The following is a 27,581-nucleotide window of genomic DNA, read 5'->3' on the forward strand; positions in this document are numbered from 1 at the left end:
TTGGAAAATTCCAGGGCTGGATGATATGCCAAAACATAGTCTTTCATATTGGTAGAGTCCTTTATGTGTGTTTATTGTCGTATAGACTTTTGAATCTGGATGCAGTTCTAGTTGAGTGTAAGCATGACTAAAGTCTAATTCAGTGAATTTGTCTCCTCCTGCCAAATTCAAAGAAATTTCCTCAATGTTAGGTATAGGGTACCTATTTAGCTCTATTTGCTTATTCAGTGTAGTTTTATAATCTCCACAAATTCTTATAGAACCATCCTTCTTTAACACTGGCACAATGGGTGTCGCCCAATCGGAATAGTCTACCTTCTTTATAATGCCATTAGATTCCAATCTACTTAGCTCATTTTCAATTTTATTCCTCATTGCATAAGGTGGAACTCTAGCTTTGCAGTATCTTGGATTTGTGTCTTTAATGCTTAACTTCACTGTTCTATCATTTAGTAATCCTGGATTACCAAAAACACATTTATTTTCAGATATAACTTTATCTAGTGAAGTAAGACTAGATTCTTTTACATTCTTCAATGAACAAATACTCTCCCAATTTAACTTAAGATCACTTAACCAGTTCCTACCTAGTAATGGCGGTCCATTTCCTTCAACCACAAGAAGAGGAAGTTTAACACTTTGACCATTATAACTTACATGAACCATACACTCTCCTATTACCGGAACATTGTCACCAGTGTATGTTGTTAGACACTTGTGACATGGTTGTAGAGGCACTGATCCTTCTGTGACAGCGTCAAAATCTTTCTTTGTGATGACTGTTAGTGATGCTCCAGTGTCTAGTTGGAAGCTGATGCTCTTACCGTTGATATAAACTAGTACATTGATGGGAGCATGACTTATTGATTTCACAGAGAATAGGTTGAAATCCGGCTGCGAATCAGTTTGCGCATTTTCACAGGTAGAGTGGTTCATTGGTTGGGTTAGGTAGTCTTGGTGAGAGTTAACATAGTGCTGCTTTTGGTTGCGGTACTGTCTTGACTGGCTAGATTTAGCAACAGACGAAGACTTTGCAAAGCAGGCCTTGGCAATGTGACCTTGCTTACCGCACTTATAACAAGTTGCAGACTTGAACTTGCACCGATGAGATGCATGGGGACCTTTGCATCGATGACATTTTTGATAATTATTACTAGATTTAGATCTAGGATTTGAACGAGCAGGCTGTTTAGCATAAGTTGGAATGCTCTGATGGGGTTGATGTTTATTGACTAACCTGCTGTTTACTGCATGGATCCCTGAAGGCGTTAGAGATTTCGCCGCATCTGATGACTGCTGGATTGAAGTTGCAAGTTGTATTGCTTTTTCCAATTTTAGATCTGACTCGAGCAGCAACTTTCTTTGAATATCAGGGCTGTTTACACCTGTCACAAACTTTTCACACAGTCTGTCAGACAGCGTTTCTCCAAATTCACAAAATTCACTTAAATGACGTAAAGCAGCAACATATTCTGATATCGACTCGTTTGGTTGACGAGTCCTACTGTCAAATCTAGCTCGACATAGAAATTTTGATGGGGTAGGCGCATGGTGGTCTGTTAGCAATTTGCTCAGCTCGTTAAAGCTCTTGGTATCTGGACTAGCTGGTGCGCATAAGTCCTTTAGTAGCCTGAATTGTTGAGGCCCTATGACTGTTAACAAAACAGCTCTCTTTTTGGCTTCTATCGTCACGTCGTTAGCTTCTAGGTAAAAGCTTAACCTCTCTAGGTAATCTTGAATGATTTCATCATTCGCATCAAATTCTTTTATTTGGCCATACAGCGCCATAATTCTAGAAATAATTAGCTAATAAGCTCTAGCAAACCTCTTTTTTGCGTAAGTAGGTGCTCTTTCTAGTAGATGTTTATCCTTCGTCGCCAGTTATAATAGATTGACGACAGAAGCCTGTGGTTGTATATAACACATTTATTTGGGTCTAACTACCACGATGGTAACACACAGAGAGGACGGAAGGAAGTACACAAGGGACATCACTCAAGATAACAATATTATAAATATAACTAATACAGAAGAGTGAGTTCCCTTGACCTCACAATTATTTCAATCTATTACAACTTTCGGGTTAGCAGCCGAACGTTCTTCCATTAGACCACAACGCCCCATAGTATTTTAGAGGATTGAAGTTTAAATAAAAAAGAATTTTCCTTTTTAACTGCTTAGATACATTTTTAAAATGAGTATTTATCACAGTTCTGGCAATTCCTTACTTTGCCTGTTACCAACTTCTCTGGACGAGGATTTGGAAGTCACATTACTTTGTTACTTTGTCAAGAAATACTAAGCTCTGAATCCTTGGTACGAATATCAAGTCTGATTATCTGTGCGGCTAAAAAAAACATGGAGGGTAATACAGACACCAAGAAATAAGCTGCATGAATTCGTAAACGGGTCATCAAGAGTTTCTTTCAGACATCTCTTCATAGTACCCCATACCCCCCCCCCCATCAAGCACGTTCACCGACACCCTGCAATGAAATAGAAAATATATTTTATAAAGGAATATAACCGCTGTGTCCCCACCCTCGTAATTTTAAGTGCCCTCCCCCCACCCCACCAATAAGTAGGTTTGGAAGAAACGCCAGACATTCAGACACATTGTAAAAGTAAATTATCACGAAAAAGCTACACATATAGGAGGTATGCAAACAGGCGCCAGTCGAGAATGAAATATTACAAAGGAAGTGTGGGAGGGGAGGATAGGGAACACCCTAGGAAAAGCAGTTAGAAACACGATTGGACAGGTGATTTACAGGATGTGAGGTTGAGGGAGGAGGCCAAAAAATTACATGGGGATCTTTTGACCTCGCACTTTTGTGACAATATACTGTGTCGGAGGAGGGGGGAATTGAAGAGATGTGACTGAATTTTTTTCTTAATAATAAAATATATTAAATTGATGACCCTTTTTGTTTTGTTTTACTAAGCAATAGAAAACCTAGATTTAATTTAAAAACAAAAACAAACAAAAGAAGTGCATTAACCGAAACATTATTTGTGCTAGTCCTATTCGCGACAATACGCATCCGTTTCTATCAACTAAAAAATTGTATGCAATTAAAAAAACTCATAAAAATAATCAGATTGTTGTTAGATTTAGTGGCATGCCACGATTTATCTAAAAGCCAACGCTAATACATTTGCAGTTTTTATTTTATTTCATTAGTTTCCCCCTAATCTATCGGCTTAAAACATTGACAAATCGAGCTAAAAAAATCAATCAGATTAATGACCCTAAGCTAACACAATCATCACGTTCTCATTTGGTCTTGCCAGGCCGAATAAGTTTATTGCCAGATTGGCGTTCACAATATCAATCGAAACATTTTTTATTTATGTGCGTACCGAGTATTTATCCCCAACAACACTGTTAGTTAAGTTAGCAGTGGCGTGGCATGGCGGGGGTTGTGGGCGCGGTGTGCAACATGTGGCACCCCTTTTGGGAATTATGTGGTGTGTGTGGGGGGGGGGGGGGGGGGGTGACGTGACACCACGAAGAAAGTTCATAAAATTTACAGTAAAAAATGTTTTATTCAGTCAATATAACAAATTAAAAAAATAGTAGGCGAAGTGGAGTTACAATAAACCGAAAATTCGAAATGTTTGGAGGAAGATGGTGATACCCTCAGTCTTAGTACTGCACCGGGTGACACCATATCCAACCATTATAAACAGTAGCAAATAAGTACTGTGATATTTAACATTGATCTGCATCAATCCCCATTCTTATATAACGTAATATAAAAAATAATAATCCTCCCCTTATCTCATGGGTGCAGAGTTTCTCGGGGGTGCCCCCCCCCCCCCCCCCCAACGAATTAATTTTTTTATACTTTTACTTTTGTCGCCCCCCCCCCCATCCCCCAAATTTTTAAGTGCCCCCTACCCTCGAATGTTTCAAGTGCCCCCTCCCCCCCCCCTGAAAAAATCTAAAAGAAACACTGCCTTGGTGCTATATACGACGTACACAACCCCAAACTTAATGTTTAAAATAGTATTTTAATTGTGGTTTTGAATATATAAATATAAACATATATAGGCCTTTATATATATATATATATATATATATATATATATATATATATATATATATATATATATATATATATATATATATATATATATATATATATATATATATATATATATATATATATATATATATATATATATATATATATATATATATATATATATATATATATATATATATATATATATATATATATATATATATATATATATATATATATATATATATATATATATATATATATATATATATATATATATATATATATATATATCTAATATATAAAGCTCAATTCTGTAACGCATATGTTTGTCGTTGGCATTTCTACGGATTTAAGTGTTAGATCAATTATCGTGCGCGTTTGTCTAAATTTATGAGTTAAAAAATTACTATTAAAAGTGTTGGGAAATCATTTTCATTTTTCAAATTATAGTAATAATTGTCGGCATGTTCATTAAACACAATTTTTAAAAAAATATCATCTTTTACAAAAATTCTAATTATGTTTTTATTTAGTCCTATAGCGCTTACTTCCCTTTGATAAATTAGGCAAAACACAATTACTTCCCTTTATGAAACCATTGCATTAGTTGAAAAGCATTTACTTTTTAATTACTTTGTTTTGGTGTTGGGAAAAAAATAATTACATAATTAGCGGGGATTGATCAAGTGCAAATGTTTTAGGTATTTTACGGATAAGCTTGGAGTATTATAATTGTTCATTAAATTGAAACAGGCGCGTTCGTTTAAGTGAGTGCAAAAACTATGAATAAGTTGGGGTACTATAGTCGTTTATTAAGCTAAAACAGGCGATTCTGCCCCGGGCGTTTATGTTCGCGTTAGTGTTTTCTTTGTGTTTAGGTGGGTTTGCGTTAGTGGTTGCGTTTTGATTTGGTTCGTTTTTGTTCTTTCTTTTTTCGTTTTTGTTTGTGTTTTTTTTTGTTTGGGTTTGTATTTGTGTTTTTGGTTGGTTTTGCGTTTGGATTTGGTTTGTTTTCGTTTGCTTTTTCGTTGTTTTTTTTTTGGTATTGGTGTTTGTGGTTGGGTTTGTTGTTAGGTTTTTGTTTTCGTTTGTTTTTTCTTTGTGTTTGTATTGGTGTTTGTGGTTGTGGTTGGGTTTGTTGTTAGGTTTTTGTTTTCGTTTGTATTTCTAATTGTGTTAGCGTTATGTTTGCGTTTTGTTGTTTTGGTTGGTTGTGGTTTGGGTGGGCAATGCCGGGTTTATGATGATTACTAAACACACAGGTAATGGTCTTTAACGGAAAGGTTTTTCACAGAAGCCAGAGCAGGGCCTGGCCGGGACGGCTAGTATATATATATGTGTGTGTGTGTGTGTATGTGTGTGTAAGTGGGTGTGGGTGTGTTTATTTAAAAATGCTCGGAGATGACCTACAGGCTCTTGGCTTGTCACACAAAATTTTGACCTCATCCTCGTTGAATAAGTGCAGCATAAAAATCGCCACTTCATTTTTCAAAAATAAAACTAGTAATGCGAGGTAGTCGTTCAAACTGACGTTAATCCACAACAACTGCTGTTAGTTTGAGTTAGTACGTGCCTGAATGTGTTTTAACGAATATAAACTGGTGTAATTAACACCGAATTTTAATATCGATGAAATATTGATCAGAGTGAGAGAGGGGGAAAAAAGTCACTTTTAACTATGTGCTGCTAACCACAGTCAGATGTAAGGGCGATGCCCGGTGATGGATTTTATCACTTAGGTTTCTGAAATGATTTTGTTTATTCCCGGCGTTCTGTTAAAAAATGAACTGTTAACACGTACGTAAAGATTAAGCGTTAGAAAGTTTCTTATTAGAGAATGTTGAGTAAAGACCACTTGCACGCGTTTCTGTGTCTTCAGATCGTATTTTTATCGGCTGATTCAGCAAGTAAGTAGTTTCCCTGTTGTATCAAGTTTAAAGACTACCGCATCAACATGGTTATGTTTAAAATAGATTTGCCTTAAAAAGTACACTTATTTCTACAGCTTTAGTAGTGTGTATTTAACTTTAGTATTTTTGTGTGCTTTGATTGTTACCCTAACCCTGCTGCCCCTGACCATATTACTAATCCTTACTCCAGACCTGACCTAAAGTTAATTTTTACTTTAAAAATAAGGTTGAATTTTAAAAAAAGCAATACACAATAGGATGCATTTTTAAAACATCTTTTTTTTCAACAATACAATTATTTTTGTGTTTCATTCGGCATTTCTAGATAGACTTAATTTACTAATGACACTATTATTTGCTCTATTTAATTGGTTTAGAGGTCCCAACGATAAGGCTTAACTCGTTTTAAGAAATGCTTAAATTTATATGGGCATACATGAGCTGCACCAAAAATACTATATCAGTTCGTGTCTATGTCTTAAATTTAGATATTCGATACGTATTTTTAAAAAAACCTATAGCTGATATCATATGCTATGACAACGACGATGTTACACATTCTTATGTGTAAGGAAAAAAAAAGAGGAAACGCGAACGTTTGAAGCGGATCAAACAGGCAAAAACATACATAAAATCTCTTTCTTTATAGGCAGACCAAATAGGCACACAATAATTAGGCATCCAATTAAATCAAATTTGATGACGTAGTCATAGGGTCTTGACCGACGTGATAAGTTAGAAATTAATTGGTCCGTTAGAAATGGTTGAAATTTCGATCGCCTGTTTTGATCTATGACGGACGAAGACAAAAGCACGACAAAACCACAAGGAAACAAGTTAAATAAAAGCTTGTACTAAATGGGATTTAACATGACAGACAGGATCTCCTATACATTTTGCATTTACAGGGCAGTTCTATACTTTAAAAAATACACACATAGACGCCCTGTCAAATTTTTTAAACACAACCCTAAGGAATTATGGTTTCTTTAAGACACCAACAGTATTGCAATCTTGAGTTATCTTATCTTTAAGGAAACACCTTCAGCGCCGTACCATCAACGGCCACAACCATCACATCCACCACAACTTCGCCTACGACTACAGCTAGCACTACAACACCAGCAACGACAACTCAATCAACGACAACACCAGCAACCACAACTCTATCAACGACGACCACACCAGCAACCACAGGCACCACGACCGGTGCACCTGCAGGTAAAAAAAAAGTTCAATCCACATGTGGCTAGCCAACGTTATCTCATTATAATCCATATGTGGCTAGCTAACGTTATCTGGTCATATTCTACATGTGGCTAGCCAACGTTATCTGGTCATATTCTACATGTGGCTAGCCAACGTTATCTGGTCATAATCCACTTGTGGCTAGTCAACGTTATCTCTTTATAATCCACAAAGCAGAAGTCATTTTTATAGGGTCGTGTTTGAACGGTGGAGTGTACTGATGTTCCCCCAAAAATCTGGAGTTGGGGGTCCTAGCTCTAGTCCGTAGGTTGTCCTCGGGTCCATCTAGCTCTAATGAGTACCTGACTCATGTTAAATAAATACCAACGGGCATAGTACTGACTATATTATCTCTTCGTATGTCAAGTAAAAAGAAACAGGTAACCTGTACTTTCTCTGACATAATGATCAACAGGTCGAAAAGGGTCAATCTGCTTTTATTTTACAATACCTATTTTACGTGGAGGATTACCAAAAACTCACATGCTTACACCTTTCTATAATTTCACATTGATATTTTAGTAACTCAACATTAATAATACGCTACATAACGACTGTTTTATGTCTTTAAATTATCAATTCGTAATTAAGGCTTTAAATGTAAGTTTGAGAATGAAATGTCAAAATAAATTTTAATAGCGTACAAAAACTCTGTGTGGGTAAGCTTTGAACAAGCTTTCTTCGCCATAATCTTTTATCGACCTGCTTGGTAGGCCTATAGACCAGAGTTCTCTGTCATGCTGGAGTATAGGCCACAAACTAGTTCCCCGTAGTTTTCTATCCTTCAGCCTTCTCTAGAGGAAGCGCTGTATTTTCTTGCGTTGTTTTTTTTCCTTATGTGCGATTCTCTTTTAGCTAGTACCATTTTTGACCCACCATGATGGAAATTTTCGACGTTCTCGGTGTCATGAAATATGTTTTGGGACGAGTTGTTTTATTTTGCAACTTGTCTTGGGATTTCCATCTGATAATAATGGTAGACGATTTAAGCAGTGTGTACCCTTTCCTACTCTCCCCCCCCCCCCCTCCCTCCGAGCCTCGGATCCTTTCTGTAGCAGGAAGAGTTTGGTGTTACATATAAAAAAATTATTAAAATGGACGGTTGCAAGCCCTGATTCCTCACTTCAGCCGAGCGATAATGGTCGACATTATTGAATAACATGACGCATAATGGCCAGTTAAGTGCGCCCCGTCCCCCTGAAAGTTTCAAGTGCCCTCCCCTCCCCTACCTTCAGAAGAATAATGTCTGAAAGATGAAAGAAACTCTGGTTGACGTGTTAGCAATGCGCCTGTCAGTTCAAAGCGTGGGTCTATACATCTATTATTATTGTTATTTATTATTATTTTATTAATGAGGAACTAAGGAAGCCGAGCTGACGATACGCATATAGTTGTTATTTAACCTGCCCATTAAGTCATGATATGCAAGGTAAATGTTAGGCTATACAAAGGGTAATGGGAAGGGGTAGTTAACGATTATATTATTTTCTGATCAGAGGCGTATTCGTGTCAGTTAAGGGGAGCGGTGAATCGACGCACACACACACACACACACACACACACACAAACACACACACACACACATATATATATATATATATATATATATATATATATATATATATATATATATATATATATATATATATATATATATAAACAGTGTAGTGTAGGCCCACAATAAAAAACAATTAATCAGACAAAACAATACAAAACAAAACGCGGCAAAGAAGAACACAACCAAGAACAAATCACAACAAGAAACGCAACACACCATGTATTGTAATCCTTGTAAAAACAAAACAATTTGACATAACGCAATAATAAAAATGTTTAAGACAAATGAACTATAGTAGGGGAAATAATCACTCTCTTAATATAGATCCGTATAGACCTACACTTTTAATGAGTAAGTCGACTACTGGATCTAAGTGGTTTTCCTTGCCAGACGGTTTGAGTCAGTCAACAACTGGAAATCGTCAATAACTTCCGGCCGAGTAATTAAATAAGCTTGTATAGTTCGAAGCAGTTCTGATATTTTTTTAATTGCCAGGTTTCTCGCGAGATGTGATGGGGTTTAGCAAATAAAGATTAATAATTTATTAATAACCATAATGCACGTTAAAACTGTGCTTTAAATTAAGTCTCGCTACTCTTTTCCGGTTCGGTATTTTAGCCAGGAACTGTAATCGGCGCATAGCACGGGATTACGTCCCCTTGTAACTAAACTGTACAGAAAACAAGTGCAGACAAAAATTCAAATATTTAAAAAAAAATTTGAACTATTGTTTTTGACTTATTATATAATTATTATCCCCAATACCGGGTTCTGTTAATTAATTATAAAACTGCTTTCTAGAAAAGTTTTCCCCCTCATAAATTGCACAACTCTAACACATTAGATATCATCAAAATAGGACATTTCTTTACATAACCTCTGTTTCCATGAAATAACTCTCAAACCAAACTCTGTGATTTACGGAAACCAAGTGATTGTTAAGTGACTCGTAGGAAAGATGCCCAGAAGGAAAGCGTGTTATAAATATGCATATATATATATATATATATATATATATATATATATATATATATATATATATATACATGAGTGTGTGGGTCTGTTTGTGTATTTGTTTATATTTTTTACCATGTACACAATTCTGTTTGTAAACTAATGATACAAATTTACAATTACTGACTAGAATATATTCCATTTCACAGTTACACGCGCGCCGTTTGTTAAAGGCCAAGTAGCTGCTAATATATACAGAGGCACACAGCCAAACTGTCAGATAGACGCGTGTTCGGCCTCTGTGCTGGTAACGTATCTGGCAAGGTAAACTGAGTACTGTCTGTGATCGAGTGTGAATATGTGCTTGTGTGTGTATGTACGTGTGTGTGTGTATACGTGTGTGTGTGCGTGTACGTGTGTGTGTGACTGACAGAGAAAGAGAACGTGTGTTCTTTATATTCCAGTATTACACTGGACACCTGAAAATAATTCTCACGCATTTACACGTCAAGTAACGCGAGAAATATTGTACAACGGTGTGGTCGAGCGGTAGAGCGTGTGAACATCAACCCGAGAACTCGGGTTCGCTTCCTATTCATTTCTTATACCATGACCTACAGGCGTAGCATGCATTTGGTCATGGTAGATTGAGGGGGGGGGGTATTTTAGTTACTATATAACCAACCCTGTACAGTGACCACACAAAATGGCCGGCTCGATTTATTTATTTTTATTAACTCCCTTGACACCCCCCCCCCCCCCTGCCCCCTCCACACATTCCCACCCATGTTTATTTCATATTTTTATCACAACATAAAATTATATTTCCCCAACAGATCGCCGATCCATTGTGCAACGCTATGCAGCCAAAACAAGCTCTGTCTGTATTACCGTCTGGCGGATCAGTTGGATGGCAGTACCAGCAGTAAAATTTGCTATCTTTACAATCTACCACCTACCATTGCCACGAACACGTTTAAGTATTTAGGGAATGTTTGATGTATGTTAATGTTGCTTGGCTTAGTTAGGGTCATCCATAAATAACGTTACACTCATAGAAGAGAGGGGGGGGGGGTCGTAATTTTGAAACAATGTGCGATAAATAGGGGATGTTGGGGGGGGGGGGGAGTTTAGATAGTGTGACGTCGCACTTTTGCATTAAAATAAGTGTTAAAAAACGAATTTTAGCCGTTATTTTTGGTTGTAGAAAACTTTTTTAATCAATTGTAATAGAAAATGATTAAAATACTCTATGTTGACCATGCTCCGTTTATATTTTAAAAATAAATCAATGTTAAAAAAAAGTAAACTGCAATTTTGAGGGTTTTTTTTGGGCTGAGGTGTGACCTTATTTAAGTGGGGGGGGGGGGGGGGGGGAAAGGGAGATCTGGATTTTTGTAACAATGAGGGGGGTATGTAAAAATTATTTTTTAAAGTAAAACGTCATTTATGTATCAACCCATTGTGTTTAGTAGACCACATAGCTGAGTGGATGTTCCACTCCCCCCCCTCTATTCAGAGTTTCTTCCGCCCCCCCCCTCCCCCGAGTTTCTCCGCCCCCCCCCCCACGAAGAAAGTCTACCACCCCCCCCCCCCCCCAAACAAAATGGAATTTATAAAGAAAATATAAACTTTTAACAGTTTAGTACATTTTTTTGAAAGAAAACGATATTTAAAAAAACAACAACTGCAAAATGAGCAGAGAAACAACTCGTCAGGGGCTGAGGGGTTGGGGGGGGGGGGGGTCGTGTCAGAACTCCCCCCCCCCTGAACTCTAGAGAAAAACTTGTCTTACCCGTGTTGCTTTATTATTTTTACAATTTGAACATTTTTAATGATATATATAATATAAGCTACAGTTTTACGTACTTGACATAGCAAATAGCCTACATATAATAGGCTATAAATAAACGCCACTGGGGGGGGGGGGGGTAACCATATGATAATCAAATAAAAGTTAGCCAACGACAATATACTTGATAATCTAACAGGGGTAGCCACAACTTAAAGCGTGATAATGAGACAAGGGTTGCCGAATATAATAAAATTTGAGAAACCAGTAAGGGTAGCTACCACTTCAGGTAATCAATAAGCACTTAAGAAGGATTGTCTTGTATTTACCAAATCAATCGATAGTTCTCAAGCCAGATCTAGAAGGCTGTTGGTAGAATTAGGTGCATCGGGTCCACACTGTGTGTGTCAATGTTTGTATTTTATTATTTTGCTGTGTTGATTTGATGGTACACTGTCATATTATTTTGCTTAAAGTTGATATCTCTATGTAATAAATTATTATCACAGCAATTTACACAGAACTTTAAGGCAAAGTGGGAGGTGACAGAGCCTGTTCAATGTTCAAAGCTCTCACCTGCCCCCTCCCCCACTCACGTGAGAGAGGTACCTGACCATGTTAGGGAAAGTAAAGATAGCTGGGCCACACACTTGCTTTGAATGCAGGTCAGAGAAATGGATGCACTTTACTTCCTCTGCCATACCTACTGTCAGGACTGAAAGGGGCATAACTTTGTAAGAATACTTCTTATATTGTATTAGTTTCTGGATAAGTATATGGTTTAAAAACTTATGAACTCTTTTTCATCTGGTGGCCGGTCATAAATCCCCAAGACACCAACCTGGACAATAGCCCCTGATTGATGTTTATGTAAAAAAATAAATACAAATGATGATGACAACTAAAAATTCTAATTAGAATCAAAACAAGCATAAGAGTAAAATCAGCATTTTATTATGAATTGAAAATTTGAATTTATCATTTTATAAAATGTTGCGGGAGTGGGGTTATGACCGGCAGCCATTTTATCTGTATTGTGGTCTTTAATGTGTATTGTTGTGATGAGTATTGTACTGACGACTATTGTACTAAAAAAAATTTTTTTTTTCTTTTTTAACAATTTCAGCAGCTAATAATATAAAAAGATTTCATTGTAGGCTGATTTGTATGCTTTTGTAAAGCAATACATTTATCAGAAACTGACTTAATTATTGTTATATAATTGTATGTGATACAGGATGTTTGCAGGATGTTGGGTATACTAATTATCAAGAACAATAAAAAAATAAACATTGACCACAAAGTACCAACTCTAGCCAGTCCCAATTAAAATCAAATGTGCCAAAAATCTTTAATTACCCTAATATGAGTCCTTGTTAAAAGCATCACATACATTAGTGTAGTGGGTGTAACACAAAAAAAAAAATATATATATAAGTGTGTAGCTTTTCTAATTAATAGTTACTATATAAGATATTGATGTAATGGTCTAGTTTCCTTTTTTTTTTCTAAAATTAAAGGCAAATAAAGACAAGACACAAATAAAACAAAAATTATGCATTTATTTTCAACAAAAGTATTGTGGTGTATAAAGAATTTCAGTAACAAAAAAATATGTATATACAATCTTAAGAAATCTTTGATATCTTTAATTAAACCGGGGACATTAACTTTCATTATTAGCAAAACACAATTTAAAAGTAAAAAAACATGCAATAAAACTGTTGTCGAATTTTCAGTTGCCTATTGTCTTTTTTATCATTGGCTAACAAGCTAACAATACTAACATACTAAAAGATATTTGGAAAAAAAGAATTTGAATAGCAAATTTATCAACCAAAATTTAATATTTTATAACATTAGTGTAATAACGACAAAATGACTTCTGGTTTTATTAAGGCTAGAAATAGTTAAACAAATAATTACTAGCAATGCAATAGTAATTTAGCAAACACTTTTATTTTTAATTTGGATTAGTAGAGTCAGGGTATTGTAGTGATAGGGGATGTTATATTATTTAATAGAAATACAATACTACATTATACACCATTGAGCACTATTGTGTATTTATCATGAAAAACAATTGATGTGACTTTTACTGTTTTACTCTCCCTGGCCATTCCGGTTGACTTCAAGGAGAGGTTGAGATCAGTATTTAGAAACATTAGAATTGAAAACATAGCTTTTCAATGGCTTATATTCAAGGGGTCGTCCATAAATGACGTCACAATCACAGGGGGGAGAGAGGTCCGTAATTTTGTGACTGTATGATGAGGGGAGGGGGGGGGTTCATTATAAAAAAGCAATGTTAGAAAATGAATTTTAGACGTTATTTCGCGTTTTAGAAAACTGTTTTAATAAATTGCAATAGGAATTGGTTAAAATACTCTATTTTGACAGAGTTCAGACAAGATTTTAAGAAAAATTCAACTGCAATTTTGAGGGGGATTGTAGGCTTAGGTGTGACGTCATTTTAGGGGGGGTCTGGCTTTTTGTGATGATGTGTGACGGAGGGGAGGGGGGGAGGTAAAAATCGTCAAAAAAAGCATGCCATCATTTATGGATGACCCCCGATAAAAAAATATGAAAATAAGTGTAATTAATGGTTCCCAAACAGCTTTTAATTTTTTTAAATGTAACTATAATTTTATTGCTTACCATGTGTTTAAAAAGATTTTTTAAAAAAATTTGAATGATTACATAGACTTTTCAAGCTTATTACAGTACTATAATTAAATCAGTTTTATACATTAAAAAATGTGTATTTTATTTTAGTTTGAAACCTTTTGTAAAGAAAAACTGAATGTGCTCCAAAAGAAAAATGACATTAACTTTGAACTAATTTGATCGGTGAAGTAAAATAATAGAATAAAAACTTTAATTTTGAAAATGTTTATACATTGTTGCATACAGCTCCACTGGCATATTTGTCAAGGGAGATAATTATGATGTCAAGTTCAGCTGTCAGTTGAGTTATCTCCTTGTCTAAGTTGGTTGCTTCTATACTTTGATTCACTAAAGCTTGTACCAAAGCTAGGACACAAAATGGTAAACATTTTAAAATGCGCCAGTAAGATTGATGAGGATTTTCTATACTTTATTATATTTCCAAACTTAAAAAAAAACAACAACATTCCGGCCAATGCCACCTCTTCAGTGCTGAAGTTATTTTTGACAAAATAAAACAGAAGGCACAATCAAGTGTTAGAGTTATTAACTGATCAACACTAAGTCTTTAGTTCAGTAAAAATTCAGCTCATAAGACAACACTCAATTCTGATGGCTTAAATTGATGGCTTAGATTTTGTGCAATATTTATATTTCTAAAAATAAGCAACCTTTAATTTCCATGACTTTCTGGATAGAGGAGGTTGCAAATAATCGAACATATTTAATGGGTTGAAGGTGGAGAGGCAGAGCTATGTAAAATAATTTAGTGAGAAAGAGGTTTTTATCCTCTTTATAACTGTAGGAAATACGCAAATAAAACATTAAACGATCTGTGACTTAATTAGAATGATTAGTTAATTATATTAAACAATAATTGTTACTACAAATGTCCATGTCTTGTTAACACATCAAAAAATAATTTAAAAATTCAACAAAATAAAAAAACTTACTTTCCAATATTGCAAAATTTTTTAGCGTAGTAAAGTCATCTTCAACTTTTTTCATAACTGCGTCTGCCTGTGTTAGATTAGTCAAGGCCAAGGTGATGTCTGAGGAACTCTCCTGTGTGCTGATGCCTGACACAACTTGAATCAGTTTAATCTGGGCCTGTGGATTCAGAAAAATTATTTCTTACTGAGCATAAAGAACTCACAAATATTGAAATTCTAGAACAACAAGGATAAAAACACTAGTTGATATACATTTTTTTTTGGCATGGCTCAACAAAGTCCAGAACAGTTTAACTTAGAAAATATAGCCTCTTGAGAATGCATCACTACCTTTTCTTCCCCAACATTATTCAAGTACTCTTTAGAGCTGAGTGGACTCAGTGAAGTCCTATGGACTCTAGAGTGGGATCAGATCTTAATACTATTTTGCTATACTGTCTGACCACACCATTCCACAAGAGCAGCTTACCATTATTCAATAATAATTTCCATCAAGTCTAAATATTTTATTATACTGAAAAAAAAATTACTTCTGAAAATGTTAAAATATATTATTTTCACTTTTATAGTAATAAAAAACAATCAAACTCTAGAGTAATCCATGTTTTTACAAAAATATCCTTACATTGCTAACAGTTGCAGCTTTGTCATGTGCCTGATTGGCCGCAGTTGCTGCATTATTGGCATCCAAATTTTGCTGGTTGATGCAACTGGACAGGTTTTTTATGTCTGCCTGGACACCCTTGGCAAGCTGAGTGATGGTGGAAACATTGGCATCCACCTGAAAACTGTGGTCTGTTGCCTGGTGGAGATATGGATGGGTGGAAACATGGATGGTGGAAACATGGATGGGTGGAAACATGGATGGTGGAAACATTGGCATCCACCTGAAAACTGTGGTCTGTTGCCTGGGTGGAGATATGGATGGGTGGAAATATGGATGGGTGGAAATATGGATGGTGGAAACATGGATGGGTGGAAATATGGATGGGTGGAAATATGGATGGTGGAAACATGGATGGTTAGAAACATGGATGGTGGAAACATGGATGGGTGGAAACATGGATGGGTGGAAACATGGATGGGTGGAAACATGGATGGGTGGAAACATGGATGGTGGAAACATGGATGGGTGGAAACATGGATGGGTGGAAACATGGATGGGTGGAAACATGGATGGTGGAAACATGGATGGTTAGAAACATGGATGGTTAGAATCATGGATGGGTGGAAACATGGATGGGTGGAAACATGGATGGGTGGAAACATGGATGGGTGGAAACATGGATGGGTGGAAACATGGATGGGTGGAAACATGGTTGGTGGAAACATGGATGGGTGGAAACATGGATGGGTGGAAACATGGATGGGTGGAAACATGGATGGTGGAAACATGGATGGTTAGAAACATGGATGGTTAGAATCATGGATGGGTGGAAACATGGATGGGTGGAAACATGGATGGGTGGAAACATGGATGGGTGGAAACATGGATGGGTGGAAACATGGATGGTGGAAACATGGATGGGTGGAAACATGGATGGGTGGAAACATGGATGGGTGGAAACATGGATGGTGGAAACATGGATGGTTAGAAACATGGATGGTTAGAATCATGGATGGGTGGAAACATGGATGGGTGGAAACATGGATGGGTGGAAACATGGATGGGTGGAAACATGGATGGGTGGAAACATGGATGGGTGGAAACATGGATGGTGGAAACATGGATGGGTGGAAACATGGATGGGTGGAAACATGGATGGGTGGAAACATGGATGGTGGAAACATTGATGGGTGGAAACATGGATGGGTGGAAACATGGATGGTGGAAACATTGGCATCCACCTGAAAACTGTGATCTGTTGCCTGGGTGGAAACATGGATGGGTGGAAACATGGATGGTGGAAACATGGATGGGTGGAAACATGGATGGGTGGAAACATGGATGGGTGGAAACATGGATGGTGGAAACATGCATGTGAGACACTGAGTGACTAGACGTTTTGAAGTTTTTGAATGAGTTATTTTTATTGCATATGTCAGCCAATCATAAGAAACACAGTCAATTATAGTGTGCTAGAATTAAGTAGGTGATTGCCCTAAGTCAAAACATATTTTAAGGCATGTTTATGGAGGGTGATAAAATTTTTTAGAGTAAAATGAAATAAAAAAATTAATTTCTGATGTGAAATCTTAAATTCAGCTCTGATTTTATTTCTTAATCACATCCACTAACTTCTGTAAAGACTACTTTAAGATACCACTATCATATAAGAATAAAAAAATGTAAGCCAAAAATAAACGTTGAAAGCTTGAACTCACATTCTGTAGTATATTGTTGATTGTGGTGTTGAGGGCATTAGCATCTATAAGAGTTGTCTCCACTTGATTCCTCAGGTCTCTAGAGGTCGCCACATCTGCTTTCATTTGTTGGATTTCTTGGTTCAGTTCTCTACTTTTAGTCCTGTTTATACAATCAATCTATTATTATGCACTATTTAGTAGAACATACATGTATCAGCTCTCATACCTATTTACAGATTAATAATAAAGCAGCCAAAGGCAGTTAGTATCTAACTACCTTTTATATCAATACTTTTAATAGAATGAATCTAACAAAAACTCCCAGTAAGTTTTACTAAGTTTTACCACATGTTCTAATCTTAATAATTTTACCTCAGTATTAAATAGATTTAACACAACTAATGCTATCTCGCCTACGAAAATTAGAATTTTAAGTGCTTAAACCTGGAAAGTTAATATGAGAAATAGCAGTTGTATTTGTAAAGCTACTTTATTTTTAAATTAAGAATTAAAGTAATATAACTACTTATAATGATATCCTAAAATAAATAAGTTTTGCTGACCTAACATAAGTTTTAGTAGTCTATGTTTTTTTTTCAAAATATTTGACAAAAAAAAAATTTAGCACCTGTTTTATGATTTTTGTTGACAAATATTTAATTAAAACAATGATTCTGATATACTTACAATGTTTTCTGGGCCTGATTAACAGCCTCCCCAGCATTGTACAAGGCCTGTTTAACAAAAATATTCAAGCTGTCGACTGCAGCTTGAGAAACATTTGAGGTGGAGATCTGCTGGACCAGCACCTGCATGTCTGCCAGAACTGGCATCTGCAGGAGCTGCACAGACAGACTCAGGCTCTGGGCATTTATCAGATCAGACTGGGCTTGGGTTATGGAGGCAATGTTCTCCAAGATGGCGGTCATGGAGTCTTTCATTGTGTTTTCAGCTTTCACTGCCAATGTCTGGGGGTTGATTGAAAAGTGTTAGTAACTATGTTTCTGGCTTACCAATATATTGATAGATGGATAGATAAATAGATAGTTATATAGAAAATTTTTTTTTTTTTTAAAACACATTCAACACTTTTACTTAAATACTTAAGTTGTATTCTATTTCTTACTGTTGGGCTATAAAAAACATTTATAAGAGATATAGGCCTAAATTGATTTATAAAATAAATGATTTTGTAAAATTTAGTTTCAAGACTTTTTTTTTATTACTATGAATAGATTCTACAACACACTAATGCTCTTAATATTTTCATGTTGTGATTCAGTTCAAAAACCAAAAAGCAATATAAAAAAAGACTGTTATAAATAAGATGAATAAAATTTTTTCTAAAATGAGAATAGAACGCACAATAATTCATGAAACAAAAACTCAACTGACCTTAAAACTGAGAGCATCTTTAAGTGCCTTGTCTGCTGCATTTTGAGCTCCAGTCGCATTAACAACATATTGCTAAAACAAAATAGGCTAAAAATAATACAGGCCTAGACAAAAAAGAATAAAATTCAGTGGCAGAACATATTAAATATCACTATCATGCCCAATGCACAAAGACTTGGTCAAGGCTGATCTCAGCTGCTGTTACTTTCCCCAACGTAAGTCAGGTACCATCAGAGCTGAGTGGACTCAGTGTTGTTGTCACAGATCCATACCAAGATCTGAACTCCAGACCTTTGGGCTAGCAGCCAAACACTCTCCAATCAAGCCATCCTATATTAATGTTTATTTAAACTTACCTGTAAGCGCATGACAGCATCCAATATGTCTGACCGTGTTTTAGTAGATTGACCAATCAGAGATCTCACGGAGACGTCTGCTGCAGCAGCATCCTGCTGTATCTGTGTGATGGTGGACGCCACTTCTTGTAGAGAGTTGCTGATATTAGCCAGTTTTTCAAGTGTTGTGTTGATATTTTTACCACGGTCATCAACCCCAGAGATCAGCGATGTCTCATACAGGGACTCTAAAACACAATAATAAATCAGATAATGATAATAGACTAAGTAATTACATAAAAGTTTTACAGGAGCCAGTAAATTTAACTTTAACTTACAAAACAATGGTGGGCAATAAAATAACCTATGATAAATTAACTGGAGGACTAATATTTCATATGATTTTAAATAAATTGTGTGATGTACATTAACAAATTGGATACACATTTACAATAGGATAGCTCACAAAGTATGAGCTAGATCATTAGGTCTTAAAAAAAAGGAAATTTTTAATGATATGCGCCAAAACGAAGTCTTAGTCATGTTAAACATTTAGGTGATTCTGAAGGTTAGAAGGATTGTGTAGCCTAAATTTAAAAAAAACATGCTGTGATATTATAATCCAATAGATAAAATTAATCTACTAGTAATTACATTTTAAAACTGTATTAAGAAATCTTAAAATTAACACATGACACTGTTAAAAAATAGTTGATTAACAATTATTGAGAAAAATGACAGATGAGTAAAGAACTTACTTAAACTGATATATGTCACATTAACTAGATTAGCCAAGTCCATCAACTTCTTGCCTTGATCCTGGAGTTGCTTTTTCTTATCCTCAGGGGAAGCAACCACAAATGACAATGCTTGAATTTCACTCCATGATTTGTTGCCTTGAAGTATTGTTGCCTAAGTAAGATGAATAATGATTGGTAAAATGTTTCTCACACAATTTTAGGGCTTTGAAGCGAATGACTGTGATGAATAAAATGACACAAAGTATGGCTGTGGAGTCAACTTATTTTTTTCACCTGTGCAGCAAGGATAAGATTATCCAGTTGTGTACGAACACTGGATAAAGTTGTAGTAGAGCTGTTGCCCACAACATCAGACACAAGAGAGTTCAGGGTGGTGGCCAGGTGTTGGTCGGACTGGGTTAAAATTTCTATTTCAGTGGAAATGTTGGTCAGTCTTGAAAATGCCTACAAAATTTAAAAATCCAAAATTAAAAAAAAAATTTTTACAAGCAAAAAAAAAAAGAAAATAACAAACAAAAAACAATTAAAGTTCAATAACTGTATTAATCTAGTGAATGTTAAAAATATAAAGCTTACTTGAAATTTTTAATTTTGGGAAAATTGCTAGGAAGATGACCTCATGACAAAATGTTAATTGGTTAGCCAATGTTAAAATTCAATATAGTTAATTACATTTAATTACATTATGCAGTTAAGTGAATGGGATTAAATCATTAACTTTTATGAAAATAACACTGTTTGAAAATGATAAAATTATGTTTTAAGGTGTTACTAAATTAATTTTTTTCAAAAACTAAATTTGAAAAATAAAATTTAATGATACCTCAGAAAACTGTACTTGCAGCCTCTGTAACTGCTTAGAAATAGATTCAAAGTTGGCCACCAATATGTCAGTTTGGTTTATTTTTTCCTCAATTCTGGCCAGGGCTGATTTGACTTCTTCTCTGGATTGGTTATCTGCACACACAATAAAAGAATAAAAATAGGATTTAGATTGTTAGGACACATGTATTGTGATAAATATATTCACACTGGAAAATACTAGATAATACTTAATATATAAAAACTATTCATAGTAGATGAAAATGTCATGTACTAAGACTATACTTACTTTATTATAATAATAATTACTTAACTGAAATTAAATTAACAGAACATAACTTCAACTTACTGTACTGACTCCATATAACATCAACTTTATCATCCATTTCATCCAAACCTTTCCCTAGTTCATCAATCCTCTGACCCCAGGAGTCAAAACACTCCCCACACAGGGTACAGTCTGGGTAGGCACCTATGGAACAAACAATTTTACCATGTATAGTATCCTTTTATGTTGGAGTTTTATCAAGTAAATACATAAGCTAAGTATGTTATAATGAAAACATATGTCTCTGTCAATGATATGTGCACTATCAGTGACAAATGAGGTGACAGTCTATAAGACAAAGGAAGTAGAGTTTCCCTGTTACATCAGTCAGTCATAAAAGTCAACTTAAAAGCTCATCTCAAAAGAAAATTAAATAGAACTTACCCAGATTAAACAAATGAACATATTGAAATGTATCTGGAAAAGAAAAAGAAAAGTGTGTATAAAAAATAATTTTTATTTCTTTCTTAACTCCAATATGAGAATTGTGGATTAATCAGTAATGGGGAATCTATGATACATGTACAGTGGAGTAAAAGCGCATCAGTTCTACTGGACTTTACAACTTGAAAAACATGCTGTGCAACAACAACAATAACAAAAAAAAACCAATTTGAACAATACATGAAGTTTAAGAACTCTGAACCAGTTAAGGGAGTGTTAATTTTGTTAGGCCCGCCTGGACCAAAGGGCTGCAACCACACTATCCCTGTGGAGAAAAGGGTGACAACCACACTTTTCCCTGTGGAGAAAAGGGCTGCAACCACACTTTTCCATGTGGAGCAAGGAGCTGTAACCACACTTTTCCCTGTGGAGCAAAGAGCTGTAGCCACACTTTTCCCAATAATACTCCTTTCTGGTAAGATCCCTTCAGTTAAGCCCTTGTCAGTCCCACAGTCTTTGCATCCGTTTCTATAGTCCTCATCAATGAATTTCTTGGTCTACCCACTTTCCAATAACAGTCAGCCACACATTTTAAATAACTGTATTAAATAGCTACGACTATCATTTGAAAACTAAGTTTTCTAGCATTACTCGATGGAAATCACATTATTATTTCGTGATAGCAGAGTCATAATGCTTATGGAGCCCTTGATCATGTAGGCACAGTTTAGTAATTTTTAAAAATATTCACAAAAATAAAAGTCTAATACTCTAATATATTTTAAAAAACTTGTAAAAATTTACATTTTGATACCGGAGAGCAGGCGTTGCAAGTTCTACCAACAATCCCTGCAGAAGCACAGACACACTGCCCTGTCCTGACATCACATGAATCTTGAGCTGTTCCGTTCACAAATTTAGCTGTACCAGTAGCATTACACTGACACGCTGAAGTGAAATTTACACATTTGCCATTTTATCACGAGGAATACTTTTTCAGAAAATAATTACCCAAAAAAATTATAATTTTGCAATGACTAAAAAAAAAAGCAATTTTCTATTACTTCAATGTTTGAAACTAATGACTCAAAAAAGAAACAATTTTTTATTACTTCAATGTTTGAAACTAATGACTAAAAAAGTAGCAATTTTTTATTACTTCAATGTTTGAAACCAATGATAGATAATACTGTTAAGTAAATACAAGATTAAGCAAAAAAATATACTAAGTTTTTAATTTACTACACTAGGCTCATCATTTTTTAAATTTTACTTGAATTTTTACTTAAAATTATAGCAAGTTTTCTGTAAAACTTTTAAAAATGGGATTTGTCTGTGAGATTGTAAAGAGCATGTCAATAGATGTATGTAAACAGCTTACAATCACATCCAGTGACAGGGTTGACATTCCAGTAGGTTGCCTGACACTGATCACACAGTCTTCCAGTGACCAAAGCCCTACATTGGCATTGGCCAGTTATCTGTAGAAAAAGTTATTTTTTGTTAACCATGGAGACCACATTCCAGTTCATTCACAAAGTTGGACTTGTTTAAATCCTAGAACATAAATACAATTTAGAATGAATAAGAAGTTAACCATAAATCTCATTATTTCTATATATTACTCTGCAAATTGCTTAAAATAAATTGCAAAAGGGAGTAATTATAGCAGATATGTTTAACAAAATAAATGTCATTTACTAATTTCTAATGTTCTCGGCATAGTACAAAATAGTCTGGGAAAAAGCAAGTAAAAATATTTTATTAAAATAAATAAATAAAGTTTGCAAAACTTTTTTCCCATAGAATAGGAAAAGTGATACTAAAGAGATTGGATAAAATTAACTTCACAATGTAACAATCAAAACTTAAATTGCTATAAGGTTGTTATAAAACATATACTACATACAAATTATGTAATAAACTTACAACCTACGTAACAAAATCTAGAGTAGACCTACCATAATTGTTCACTCATAAAGGTTATTTGTTTGAAATGTTAACAGTTGGCGAACACTGTAGTTGTCTGCCTCATTTGTGTTAAAGCATTTTTAGAACAGTAGCTTTCATTTTTGTAAAATATCTAACCATTTTTAAATTAAGTTAGTACGACTCTCTTTGAAAAACTGAATCATTATTCAGATTGAGCTATTTTGATAAAGGGCCAAAAATTAAAATTATGAGAAGAGGGTCTTGTATATATCATTTTGGGATTTTAGTTATAAATGTAGGCTATTTCATATGCGCATATATTTCTGGTAAAAGTTTCAAAACATAGAAAAGTGAAAGTAATAAAATTGTCTTCTGAAAGTTGCAAGCTAAAATACTTGGTATAAAGATGCCAGATAGTAAAGTTGAAATTTATCAGAATAATAATAATAACTTAAGGAATATTGATCTGATTTTTTAACAGTATTCACTATTGAAATTAGCATTAAAAGCCTTTAAGGATCATGTTAAAATAAAAAACTTAGGTGCTAAGTGACTCAAACTGCAGTACAGGACCACATTAGTTTAGGCAAACCTTGTCACAAACTGTACTTGTTGATCCATTTGTGTTGCAGTTGCAAAGCTCACAGCCTCTGCCTGCTGTAAGGTTAAAAGATTCATTCTCACACACATCACAAGCTGGACCATAAACATTTGGTAAACATTGGCAAACACCTGTCTTGTGATCACACAGCCCTGAACTGCCAGTCATATTTTGACATGTGCAGGCTGTAAAACAAGAAGCAGGGTAAAGTTAAAAATAGAAATCATGCATGCTAGTTCCTAGATGAGAACACAAGTGATGAGATATAACAATTTAAAATTAAATAATTATTTAATTATAGTCTCACCTGTTGCCTATTTTATCTAGTTTTGTCAGTGCATTCACTGTTTAAATTGGAATTGATATATGATCTACAATAATTTCCATTCATCTCAAATCTATACTATTTAAAATTCTCTCTAATTAATAAAATATGTCTTCAAAATAAAATTAAAGCTGTAATCAATTTTATGCCTATTTGTTTTATTATAACTAACATTTATCAGAGCTTGTAGTAACAGGTTCCCTATCAAAAACAGCCTTTGACAAAAGATGACTAGGTTAATTAAGCTAGTTAGCCTGTAGATCTACCATTTTTGCCTAAGGCAGTTTTGTTGCTGATGTAATCAGTAATGGCAAGATCCTGAATAAAATTTTAAAAAATACCAAACGCCACTTACGTTTGCAAGAAAGAGTCAAGGGATCACCGTCACCATAGTAACCAGATGCACAGAGTTCACAGTTTTGACCAGCTGTGTTGTTCTGACATGCCGAACAATTTCCTGTTCTTGTGTCACAAGTGCTTGCCCGCCCATTACACTGACACTGCCTACACGCTCCACCAAAGTTCTGGAACATTGTACCAATATAAGCAAAGCATGTCAGGGGTTGTCCAGAGAAGACATAACTCATTTTTTTCCTTCCCTTTTCTATAATCAGATCCCTGGTGGATCATTAACCCCCCCCTCCCAGGAGAGATGTCTGTAGAAACTCTGCTCCTTCCCACTCATCACACACAGATGCTAAAGTTCAACCCCCATCCTCCCCTCTTTGGAGTGTTCCGTCTTTAAAGGATGATTCATCAGAACTTTTATGAAATTAAAATAACTTAAATTCTCAAAAACACAATTTGGAATAAACAATAAAACAATTGATTCAGCACAACTAAAATCCTACCACAGCAAACTTTCAATTAAAGAAAAAGGTGCTCTACTAAGTTGTTTCATTCTTATGAATACCCCGCGTACAATTACACTGTCCTATGACTTTACTTGGTATAAAAAAAAAATCAGTTTTTAGATCTAGACATCCCAGCAATATTTACTACAGCAGTACAACACATCTCACATCACCAATGTCAGAACTTACAGTAATATTCTCTGGAGTACCAAAGTAGCCATCTTTACAGACTTGACATGCATTGCCTGTGTGTCCTTCTTTACAGTCTTGACACACAGGTGAGTTGCCAACCAGTGTGCAGGAGGTTGCAAATGCATTTGTTGCGTTAGCAGTTATGACACCTGGGCATGAACAAGGGGCACAATCCACTGTGGAAGAAAGATGAATATTGGATTCTAAAATATTACATATGGATGTTTCATTTCAGGACTTTTAATACTTTTTTAAACTAAATTGTTATGACATTGATAATTTAAACTGAGGTTAACTAATAGGCCTATATCTTTATTACTCATGTTCCCTTAGCATAGCTAGAACAGTTTCTGATCAAAAGATGGAAACTTGCAGAACATTAAGAGTCATCAGATTATTACGAGGCAGCACCTGGCCATAAACATAGTCTGGCTATTGTTGTCTGATCTTAATTTTAAGTTTTCTGGTTTTGAGGAGGAGGAGGGGGATAACTTCAGATTGATTAGTTTAAGAGAGATAACTCCAGTATTTTACCAGTTGACATTAATTCTTATTCTAGGGGGTGGGGCTTTTAAATCTAATTATAAAATATAAATAATGCAGTGATTTAACAATATAAACTAGTCCAGTTAAACTTTCAGTCAGGGGACATTCTCAAGCAGTTTTTCTCTAAGTTTTTTTAAAGTCATAAAGTCCATCCCTACATTAATTTATGTCTATAAGGACAACCAAATTTATATTCAATCCTGAGTACCAGAATAACTACACAAAAATATACCTGGTGTTCCTCTGAGTGGGTTCCCATAATACCCCTGCATGCATACTTCACAGTGATCTCCCTTTGTATTGTGTTGACATGTACACACCCCAGTGTCAGGGTCACAAGGGGCTGCAACTGTGGAGCAGTTTTCTCCAGTGCATGTCACTCCATGCCCATTACAGTTACAGGGAACACACTGACCACTAGGGTCAGTTGAGTTAGGGAACACCCTAGTGTAGCCATTAGCACATTTCTGACAATTAGTTCCCTAAAAACAAATTAGACAAGTAATATTTAAGACCTCAGCATATATTACAGACTTAGAGTGCAAAATAGATGGAAATTAAAAAAAAACACACTCCAGAAGAAGTAGGCCAATATATTTTTAAAATGTTTGTAATATTCTAAAAATAAAAATACATACACAACACATAAAATAATTAATTCTATTTTGAATTGTATTTCTGTTTATAAATTCACACTGGTTATAGATCTATGGGGCCATTCATTACTGACATCTACATCAAGAAAGAGGTGTTAAGTTTATTGTTTGGATGTATGGGGGACACACACACACAGATTGTAATAGATGCTGCCTATGTTTTAGAGTGCTGGTATATCACATTTATTGAAATTATTTTGTTAGTTACTTGAGCTTATAGGTTAAAAAAAAACATTTTTAAGACGATCATCATCCAATCCGAACAATCAACATACAGTGCAAGTAATCCCTCAACAATCTTTTTACTATCAGACAACAGCACATCTCTCACAGCAGATACAAATATATAGGCCTTATATACTGACTGTGTATTCTTTCTGGCAGGTGCAAAGTTCCACATTATTTACAGAACCACTCCCAGGGATGTTGGTAAATGTGGCGCCATCCAGCACAACACTAATCATATCCAAAGATGAATTTGTAACCTGGATGGTTCAGATAGGCAGAGTTAACATTAATTAGTAACAAAAATTTCTTTCTGACATGACAACACTAATCATATCCAAAGATGAATTTGTAACCTGGATGGTGCAGATAGGCAGAGTTAACATTAATTAGTAACAAAAATTTCTTTCTGACATGACAACACTAATCATATCCAAAGATGAATTTGTAACCTGGATGGTGCAGATAGGCAGAGTTAACATTAATTAGTAACAAAAATTTCTTTCTGACATGACAACACTAATCAAATCCAAAGATGAATTTGTAACCTGGATGGTTCAGATAGTATAAATAACATTAATGAGTAAAAATAAATTCTTTCTGACATGACAACACTAATCAAATCCAAAGATGAATTTGTAACCTGGATGGTTCAGATAGTACAAATAACATTAATTAGTAAAAATAAATTCTTTCTGACATGACAATACTAATCAGATCCAAAGATGAATTTGTGACCTGGATAGTTCAGATAGTAAAAATAACAGTAATAAGTAAAAATAAATTCCTTCATTCCTGACAG

At 35.0% G+C, this 27,581-nt stretch overlaps 1 protein-coding gene across 1 annotated transcript in view; it reads right to left on the minus strand.

Moving 5' to 3' along the window:
• Window positions 1-13,038: 13,038 nt before the first annotated feature.
• LOC131954340 (laminin subunit beta-1-like) overlaps window positions 13,039-27,581 on the minus strand; it is a 28,716-nt gene continuing 14,173 nt past the window's right edge. Inside the window, exons 16-34 of the mRNA XM_059317950.1 lie at window positions 26,920-27,039; window positions 26,131-26,380; window positions 25,350-25,528; window positions 24,662-24,830; window positions 23,973-24,166; window positions 22,830-22,929; window positions 22,253-22,396; window positions 21,449-21,481; window positions 21,086-21,208; window positions 20,738-20,871; window positions 20,188-20,358; window positions 19,912-20,065; window positions 19,175-19,401; window positions 18,819-18,890; window positions 18,111-18,391; window positions 17,442-17,583; window positions 15,742-15,918; window positions 15,117-15,273; window positions 13,039-14,529 (exon numbers count right to left, since the gene is read on the minus strand). Coding sequence (XP_059173933.1) covers window positions 14,390-14,529; window positions 15,117-15,273; window positions 15,742-15,918; window positions 17,442-17,583; window positions 18,111-18,391; window positions 18,819-18,890; window positions 19,175-19,401; window positions 19,912-20,065; window positions 20,188-20,358; window positions 20,738-20,871; window positions 21,086-21,208; window positions 21,449-21,481; window positions 22,253-22,396; window positions 22,830-22,929; window positions 23,973-24,166; window positions 24,662-24,830; window positions 25,350-25,528; window positions 26,131-26,380; window positions 26,920-27,039 — 2,967 coding nt within the window. The 3' untranslated portion in view covers window positions 13,039-14,389. The remainder of the gene's footprint in view (window positions 14,530-15,116; window positions 15,274-15,741; window positions 15,919-17,441; window positions 17,584-18,110; window positions 18,392-18,818; window positions 18,891-19,174; window positions 19,402-19,911; window positions 20,066-20,187; window positions 20,359-20,737; window positions 20,872-21,085; window positions 21,209-21,448; window positions 21,482-22,252; window positions 22,397-22,829; window positions 22,930-23,972; window positions 24,167-24,661; window positions 24,831-25,349; window positions 25,529-26,130; window positions 26,381-26,919; window positions 27,040-27,581) is intronic.

Source organism: Physella acuta, unplaced genomic scaffold (genome assembly GCF_028476545.2).
Source record: "Physella acuta isolate Inbredline_101_S28 unplaced genomic scaffold, ASM2847654v3 ptg000990l, whole genome shotgun sequence".
Classification (NCBI taxonomy): domain Eukaryota; kingdom Metazoa; phylum Mollusca; class Gastropoda; family Physidae; genus Physella; species Physella acuta.